Source organism: Bos grunniens, chromosome 20 (assembly GCF_055505025.1).
Source record: "Bos grunniens cultivar Pamir isolate PY7600 chromosome 20, Bosgru_T2T1.0, whole genome shotgun sequence".
In the NCBI taxonomy this organism is placed as follows: Eukaryota; Metazoa; Chordata; class Mammalia; order Artiodactyla; family Bovidae; genus Bos; species Bos grunniens.
In genome coordinates, this window is record NC_141184.1 from 883,093 (window position 1) to 892,310 (window position 9,218).

The 9,218-nt window shown below is 64.2% G+C and overlaps 1 protein-coding gene across 2 annotated transcripts in view; it reads right to left on the minus strand.

The window, feature by feature from the left end:
- LPCAT1 (lysophosphatidylcholine acyltransferase 1) overlaps positions 1 to 8,246 on the minus strand; it is a 41,777-nt gene extending 33,531 nt beyond the window's left edge. The window contains exon 1 of one of the 2 annotated variants that reach the window (XR_015149122.1): positions 7,990 to 8,246. Coding sequence is in view for 1 of the 2 variants with exons in the window: in XM_086362425.1 (XP_086218551.1) it covers positions 7,990 to 8,124 (135 nt within the window). In the remaining variant the exon portion in view is untranslated. The remainder of the gene's footprint in view (positions 1 to 7,989) is intronic. The other variant, XM_086362425.1, reaches the window with a different exon arrangement.
- Between the last annotated feature and the right edge of the window lie 972 nt (positions 8,247 to 9,218).

Here is a 9,218-nt window from a genome sequence, read left to right on the forward strand (position 1 = left end):
CAGACACAACTAAGAGACTAACACTTTCACCTTATATTAAAAAACAAGTCAAAAACGATGAAGCCAGCTGTCCTTGAGACTCCTGATTCAGAGTGGGCAGAAGACACTGGAAGTGCCAAGGCAACACTGATGTCCTGGCAGCGGGGGGCTGCACCCCAGCCGTGCGGGGCAGGAGGTGGGCAAAGCCTCGGGGAAACACTCTTCTGCAGCAGTGAGAAAAGAGCAACACGTCTACCTCACCTGTTTTCTCCTGAGAGGGGGCACGGTAACAGTGATGGTCCCATGGGTCCCACCAGCTGGCACTGCCCAGCCCCAGGCCCCTGAATTCACAGCAGCAAAGGAGGAGCACCAGCTGGGGGCCCAGCAGTAAGGTGCAAACCCAGCCAACCGACCTGGAGACGCCTCCCCTCCTCTTGCCCCATCTGCAAAAACACCTTTATGAAAGGTAAAATGCCTTTCGGTCCAAACCGTATACCGTCTTCAAATAGCAAACAAGCAGTCCTTCTCACAAGTAGCTCGAGTAGTTCAGACGCGAAAGCAGACTGAAACAGGGAGAGCCGGCCGTCGGAACCCCGGCTGCGGGCTGCACCTCATCATACACGCCTGACCGCGAGGTAAGGCTCCTCTCTGCTGTCGGACAACACGCCGCGTGTGGCCAGAGGCCCAGGGTCAGTAGTGAGCGAGGGCCGCTGGGAGGGCCGGTGGGCTCCAGAGATCCCGGTCCCGCCCCCTGCCAAGGGGGCACCTTATGCTTGCTGGGATCTGGGCTTCCTCTGGGGTCTGACATTGAGGGAAATCCTGTGCCCAAATTCACACCGGGTTCACTGTCTTTTTCTTACTAATGTGTGAGTGTCTTCTGACCTTGGATTTTCCTCCCTGTTGTGTGTCTACGGGGATAACCTGTGCCTCCACTTGGGAAAACTCTCCTTTCAGAGCCCATGCTGACTGCGTACAGAAGCTGTTTCTTCTGAGTGCTCCCACTCAAATCTAAAATTAAATATAGCTTTTCTAAAAGAGCTATTTTTTTCTTTCAAACCATGAGGCAGGCTCAACTTCCCCACCATCCCAGTCTCTATTCAAGAGCTTTCAACTCAAATCTTAGCGCAGATCGCTGAGGCTGCAGGCTTCCACAGAACGGGTGTCTTTCAGTAATTCACCAAGTTTACAAACCTGTCCCACAGGAGAGAAAACCACAGAGCGACTTTCCCGGACGACCACACGCACCACTCCTGGCACATGGCAGCTGATGGTGGGGTCGTGGAGGGGCAGCCCTGGTCATCACACCTGGGGGAACAGACCCCTAAGTCTGAGACTCTGCACGGCCACCGGTCTGGGGCAGGGGGCGGGAGGGTCACACCTTCACATTTGCCGATCCTGCCCTTCTGGCCCACGGCCCCCACAACGATGGTTTCAGAGGGCCAGCGCGTACAGGTCCCGAGTTCCTGGACCCCGTAGGCAGCCGGGGGCAGCAGGGCCCACGGTCCACAGGGGAAGGAGTCAGGAAAGCAACAACAGGGCCTGTGGTCAGCGTGGTGGGACCACTGGGGCCTTCCGGGGGACTGCAGCAGAGACGGCAGCGCTGGACGCACGGAGGGGCCGGCAGACCCTCGGGACACAGGAGCCTGCGTGGGGGCGAACCCTCAGGCACCGCGAGCCAGCAGCCTGCCACGTGGACTCCACATCTCCAGGGCAGCTGGGAAAGGCCTCTAGAATTATAGTGGGTAGGATTTAAGCGAAGACGGAAGGAAGCATGTGAGGAGCAAGGGGAGAGCTCACCACGTGGGGCTGGGCCTGGAGGAGCGGGTGGGCCAGTGGGTGGGCAGGGCGGCCACCAGGCTGGCCTCCAGGCTCTGCCTGCAACCTCTCAGGCCTTCTTGCTCTCCCAACTTACTCAAGTATTGTACAAAATCTCAGCTCCTTTGGGTTCTCAGGACCCATGTCCCGGGGTCCTGGTGACTGTGACCTCAGCCCCTGTCCCCTTTGGGCGTGACATTCACAGTGAAGCCAACCCCAGGCTGGAGCCCTCCTGCGGCTGCCTGGTCCCCTGAGCCCAGCATTGCCCGTGCCCAGGAAGATGGCTTCCTGAGCCCGACGGTCCCCCAGAGATGGGGCTCAGAGATGCGGCAGCCACTGAGCTGCTTCCACAGGCAGCTGGCCGGTGGGGCTGGGACGTCCTGGAATACGAAGTCCATGGTCCTGAGCACCTCACCTGCAGAAATGGACGCAGGAGGCCACACTTCTTACAGACAGGTCAGAAGCTCGGGCTCTGGGTGTCCCGCCGCCTCAGGGATCGTCTCCCTGGGGGGACAGGAGCAGGGGACTGGGGGCAGCTGAGGCACCTCGGGGTCTGAGTGCCAGAGGCCATAGTTACCAACCTGCAAGGCCCTGGCAGTGTCCCGGGAGCCCTGCCCTCGGGGCTCTAAGGACACGCGTTCCACACGTTCACGGTCTGAAGCGGGTGCCCTGGCAGGTGGCCAGCAACAGCAGGAGCCATGGGAATGGGGGGTGGGGAGGGTGGTGCGGAGAGAGCCCAGCAGCAGGGCCGCCTGCAGAGGAGGGGCCTGACAAGCTCGGACCAGCCCCCACCCCCATCTCAGAGCCGCCCAGAGCCAGGCCATGCTAGGGGGGTGCGGGACATGCCTGCTCCACAGGGCCCTTTACTGCAGGGTTTGAGTAAAAGAATCTCGAAGTTCAAGACCTGCAGCATTTCCTGCGGGTTTCACCTGTTTAGCAAATACCTGCCCAGAGCAGGAGGGCAGGGGTGGGGGCCCGGGCTCCCAGCTGGGCACCTCCTACACCAACCCACCCTCAGGTACCGGGAGTCCCCTTCACCGAACCTCTCAGCTCAACCCCACCCCCACAGGCTGGAGAGGCCCTGAACCAAATTTCTGGGTTCAGGCCCACATCCTGTCCCCGCCCCCCAAATGCAAGGAGTTTCCCCCCAACCAATCCTGGCTCTGATCGCAGTGGCGGGACACCCCCTCCGGGTGAAGGTGACCCCCAGGCGGGGACTTCCCCAGTAGCAGACAGAACCCCCCCACCTAACGTCCCCACTCTGCCCTCTTGGCTGCAGGCAGTGCCGCGCCCACTGGGCACACTGCGGTCCTGGTCACAGGCGTGGGAGGAGAGAGGTGTTCGGGCAGTCTGTCCCCCGGCCAGGGGGTCAATCCTCTGTGGACAGTGGGGAAACTTGAGGGGGGGTTCCCGTGTCCCACCAAGCTGCTCCACGCTGGGTGATCGCAGGCCCCCCGACCAGCAGCGTGAAGGGAGCTGGTGGGAGGGGGGACAGGCGTCCAGCTGGAGGGCCCGGTGGGCCCGGGGCGGGGTCAGGTGGAGAGTCACAGGTAGAGCAGTGACAGGGACTCCCCGCTGGGGAGAAATGCCCGCTGCTACGGAGAGGGCTCGCACCACCTGCTATGGAGAGGGCTCGCGCCACCTGCTACGGAGAGGGCTCGCGCCACCTGCTCTGGACAGGGGACTGCCGTCCTCCGGGGCTGGCCAGGGCGGCAAACGGACCCCCAGAGCAGAGGCCCCCACCTAAGGCTGGCCCAGCCTGTCAGCACCCTGTGGTCCTGGCACCAAGGCTGCTCTGCCAGTGTGGGCTCCGAGGGTGGCTGGGGTTGGGGTCCGCTGAGTGGCCCATCCTCCCACTCCAGACCTCGGGACCCCAAGTACAGCCCCCCATGGCGAAGCCCAGCTGTGTGTCCCCACCCCCGGGGACGGGAAGGTCCGGAAAAAAGTGTTTAAACAACTCTGGAGTGGCAACTAACTTTTTAGAGAAAAGAAATCATGTGTACACCCGTGGCGGGTTCATGTTGATGTGTGGCAAGACCACTACAGTATTGTAAAGTAATTAGCCTCCAATTAAAATAAATAAACATATTAAAAAAAAGAAAAAAAAGAGCCTCTATCTCTGAGACGAAACGGAGACTGTTAAGGCCCCAGACCACCGGACGTGCCCCCCTCCCGCCCCCCGCCCAGGACCCCTGCAGAGCACCACAAAGGACACGGTGCCCAAGGAGGGAGACCCAGAGGCGGGAGGCCGAGATCGCAGTGAGGGGGGCGCTCGGCCACGGTTACAGACACACAGACACACACACACACACAGAGACACAGATACACACACACAGATACACACAGATACACACACAGACACACACACGTACACACAGACAGATACAGATACACAGACACACACACATAGATACACACACACAGACACACAGACACAGATACACAGACACACACACACAAAGACACACAGACACACACACACAGACACAGACACAGGCACAGGCACACATACACTGGCTCACAGGCTGGAGGGTGGTTCAAACTCAGAGTCGTGTGTGAATGAGCAAAACACTGCGAACGTGCATGAACGTTTGGGCGGCGAGGCGGGCTTCTGGGAGCACAGCCACACCATGTCTCAACAAGGGGTTTCCAGACACACACTGCCTTTGGGCTCCTTTCAGAGTAACTCACACCGAGTCAGGGATTTATGGGACACAGAAAGCCCCGCCCTGAGGCCGCAGCGAACCCGCGAGGACTCCGCTCGGGCCTGGCCGCTGGGGAAAGGGGCCGTTGTCCCGTCCGTGTGCTGACGGCCCCGGGGCGGGGGGCCCTGTCCTGTCCATGTGGTGACAGCCCCGGGGTGGGGGGCCCTTGTTCCATCCGTGTGCTGAGGGCCCCGAGGCGGGGGGCCCCATCCTGTCTGTGTGGTGACAGTCCTGGGGCGGGGGGCCCTTGTTCCGTCCGTGTGGTGATGGGCCCCGAGGCGGGGGGCCCCATCCTGTCTGTGTGGTGACAGTCCCAGGGCGGGGGGCAGGGTCCAGCTGGGTGACGGGCTCGTGGGGGCCCTGCCGAGACCCCCGGGCACCGCCTCGGACGGGCCTGCCTGCGGGGACGGGCGGGCAGGGTCCGCTCTTGGGGACAAAATCCTGCTTTATCAATGAGGAGTGAGGCGGACTGTGCTTAGCTCCACGCTCAGAGATGAGAGCAGGGTAAGAGAAAACCGTGTCCACTTGCGCGTTACCAGGACAGAAGAGCGTGGTTAGGGAAAAGCCCCGGGACTTCCCTGCTGGTCCAGAGGCCAAGACTCCACGCTCCCCACGCAGGGGCCCAGGTCCAGCCCTGGGTGGGAACACACGCTCCCCACGCAGGGGCCCAGGTCCAGCCCTGGGTGGGAACACACGCTCCCCACGCAGGGGCCCAGGTTCAGCCCTGGGTGGGAACATGATCCCACGGGCTGCAACCAAGACCCAGCACGGCCAAATAAATCTTTATAAACAGAAAGAGCGGAGGAGGCCCGCCACCCTGAACCCCCTTCTCAGTCCCCATCATTAACCGCAGCTCAGTTTCACTTGCGGACCCTTCCAGAAGATGACACTAGGGTCACAGGAGGCTCCCGGCGGGTCGGAGGAGAAAGCGGGTAGGTCAGACATCCACCCGGAGCCAGCCCACGTGGCCTGGAGTCCAGGGACAGCACGGGGCCTGGGCCTTGGCCCCTCGCCTGGATGCGGGGACACGGCCTGGCTGTTCACCTGCCTGGGTCCCAGGGCTGTGCTCCTGGCCGTCAGAAGGTGACAGGGTCCTCGGGCCGAGCCTGGTCCTGCCCTGGGACACTCGCGCTCTCGGAGGGCCCCCAGCATCCGCTCCCAGCTGTGGTATTGCCAGCCCCCGAGAACACGGGCTTCGGGCCAGGCCACCTCCCCATTCACCCATCCTCCCTGCCCCACCAGGCAGGGCTTGTGGGTCCCAGGAGGGGCTGGATGAAGGGCTGCCCAGGGTGGGTGCAAGGAGCACCCAGACGTGGGGGAGAGGGTGGGGCCTGGTCTGTGTGCCTGCGGGGCAGGGCACTGGGGCAACCACAGATGTGAATCAGACTTCTCCTCGTGAGAGGCCGGCAGCATCCCTGCCCCGCTCCCGGAGAGCCCCCCTAACTAAGGCTGCATCCAGACAAGCCCCCAGGTACCTGCTGTTGCTCTGTCACCAGACCAAGACCACCCGCTTCTGGGTGATCAGGCTGCACGCAGGCCCCCTGGACAGGCCTGTCCCTGGACCTACCCTCCTGGTGACCTCTGGGGCCCAGTTCCAGGGTGTTCGGGAAACCAGGCTGCTGTCCAGGAAGTAAACTCTCCGTGACATCGGTGCAGGGGCTCAGAAATGGGGAAGCACCAGAGCTGCGGGGTGTGCTCGGCCCGGGGCTTCCAGTGGGAAGTCCCCAAACCCAGGGGGGACAGGAGACCACTGCCCAACTGCGAAGCAGCACCATCTCCACGCGCAGGCCCGATGGCCCAGGAGTCGCAGCTCCTGGATCTCAACTTGCTGGTTTCTGTCCCAAGAGATGCTTAAGCTCCTCACTAAATCTGCCGTTAAATGACAGATGGGCCCAGGGGTCATTAATCCCCAGATAGGCGCCAGCCCCTCCCCCCCAGCAAAGGCCAACAGGTAAACACAGGCACCAGACTGGTCAATCCCAACTCAGAATGAAGGGAGGCGAGTTTCCGAGTGGCCCTGGATCGTCTCGGACATCGAGGGGTCCGTTTATGTGCTGATTTCGAGAGGAAGGGTGCCCTTGCATGGACAGGCCAGTCGGCTCTGCAAACTAAGCACATGAAGGGGAGAAGCTGTGCAAGACGCTGCTGGTGAAAAGCAAAACGTTCCTGCGGACTGGCACGGGGACAGTCCGCGACCGCACACCCTGCGTCAGGCCTGGCGCCACAGGCCTCTGGACAGAAACATGGACTCGGCCCCAACCCTGCCTGGCGACCAGGGACGCACAAAGGATCCCTGCCCTGCCCGGTGGTGAGAACACGGCCCGCCTGCTCTTCCCTGACCTCAGCCACATGCCGGTGAGAAGGGCCAGGGCGGGCCTCCAGTGCCCAGGCCCGCTGAGTTGGCACTTAGAGAAAAAGGCAGGCGTCCGGGGAAATGACAACCGTAGACTGACTTCAAGAACTTTTCGATTTAACATTACTTCAGATGAATTACTCTACACGTTAAAAACCCCGATCTCCCTACAAAACGCTCTGTCACAGACGGAGGTGTGCTCCCCGCGGGATAGACCACCCAGGAGAACCAGGAACTCTCTGCTCCTCCTACAGGTAGTTCTGGAGTCACAGACAGGCCGGCCTGTGGGCAGTCCTACAGAGACTCACAAGCTCACAAGCAGAGTCGGCGCGGTCCACTCAGGGGTCCCACCAGGGCAGAGAAGCAGCCCGCCAGGTCAGGGACAGCGGAAGGCAGGACAGATGGAGAGGGGCGCCCCAGAGCGCCTCCCAGTCAGGGCTAGAGCATCCCACAGACAGAGCATGCCCGACAGCAGGCGCCTGGACTGTTCACCAGGCGGGACCTGCTTGTGTGTAACCGATTCAGGCCCTAGATAAGCACCAAGATCCCCCAGGACAAGTTGAAACGGGGCAGGCCGGAAACCCCCCAAAACCCCTATGCCGTTACCCCAGGACCCCTGAGCCCGCCCCCACCGCTGCTGCACTGACTCTGGGGAGCAGCGAGGTCCCACACACGAAGCGCATCAAGTGACAAACTCACATCCAGAGGGAGCCGCTGCGGTTCGGCGTGGGGCCTGCACACGGCGGGAGTGGGCGCCCGGACCGCGGACCGCGCGGCGCCCATCCACCAGGGAGTGGCTCCGAGGCCGGGATGCAGGGGCTAGGGAAAAGGGATACGGGGGTGGGCGGGAGGGGGGGTTCCAGGGGTCGGGGAAAGGGGGACGAGCCGGGTGCGAGGACCTGGGGAAAGGGGATGCGGAGCCAGGTTCTGGGCGCTGGCGGCGGGAACCGGGGATGGGGCGCGGACGGCGGGGGATGAGCGCTGCGGGTCGCAGGGAAGGGTGGCGGTCGCGGGCCCCAGGGAGCGCTCAGCTGGGCCGCGCCCAAGGTCCCCCTCCCGGCCCCCTCCGGCCGCGCATCCCCGAGCCTCGGCGCGGCCCCGGGCCCGGGGCGGCCTGGGCTCCCGGCGGACACCCACCTGGGCCTTCTGCAGGGCGCCCAAACGCAGCTCGTGCACGAAAGGGTTCCGCCCCGGGGGCGCCTGCCGCCGCGCGTCGCCGACCCCAGCGCTGGAGGAGGGGGCGGCGCGAGGATCGCGTCCCCGGAGCCTCATGGCCGCGCCGCCCGCCGCGAGGGGCGCGGGGCGCCGGGCCGGGTGCGGAGCGGGGCGCGGGGCGCGGGGCGCTGGGCGAGGATGCGCGGCGGCTGGAGCGGGCCGGGCGCGCGGCCGCGCAGGCGCGGGAGGGGCGGCTGCATGACGTGGGCGGGCGGGGCGGGGGGGCTCACGGCGGGCGGGCCGGGGAGGGGCGTGTGCTGGCCCCGCCCCGCGGGCGCCGAGAGGCCGCCCCGGCGCCCAGCCCGCCCCGCGCCGCGCGCTGCGCCCGGCGCCCCCCTCCGGGTCTGATCAGCGAACAGCTCGGGGCGGGTCCCGAGCGGCGCCGAGGCCCTGGCCGAGAGCCCGTCGCGGCGGCGGGACCACAGGGACGCTCCCCCTGGGTCCCCGCCACGTTGTCCCCTTCCGCTGCTCAGGGCGCCCACCAGGGGCGCGGCCGGGAGAGGAGGCGCCGTGCAGCCACGTGGGGGCAGCCGGGGCGTCTGGCACTCGCTCCCGGGGCTGGGGGCGCCGAGCCTCCGGGCTGTCCGCTCAGACCCCGAGGAACACCGCTGGGCCGCGCCTGGCCACGCCGCGTGTGTAAGGGTCCACTGCATGCCCGCCGAAGACCCCGGTCCTCCTCAGATGCGCCCCGCCGCGCTGCTTGGTCCTGCCCTCCAGGCTCTGGGCGGGGGACCAGCGGCCGCAAGGGCAGGCCTCATCCCAGACGCCTGGGGTCCACCCCGATCACAGGGTCCAGGCGTTTGCTGACTGGGACCCAGTGGTTCGAGAAGGGGATAATGACTCTGGCTCTTGGCGTGGCCTTGTGGGCGAAGCGGGGGACACTGGGGTCTCTGGTTCGTGGTGGGCGCAGTGCTAACTAGGGCAAATGGAAGTGCACCCTGTTCAAAATCTATCCATTTCAAAGCCGCCTCGAACCCTTAGTGTCACGAACAGCTACATTTCTGTGGGTCTGTCCTTGCGGCCCAGACGGCAGGAGATGGAGAGGGCCAGGCCGTGGGTGTCCGCTGAGCAAGGATCAGCTGGCATGTGTACGCCTGAAACCACAGCCCTGCCTGGCTGGCCTTCTGCAAAGGCCTGGGCTCCGGGCCACT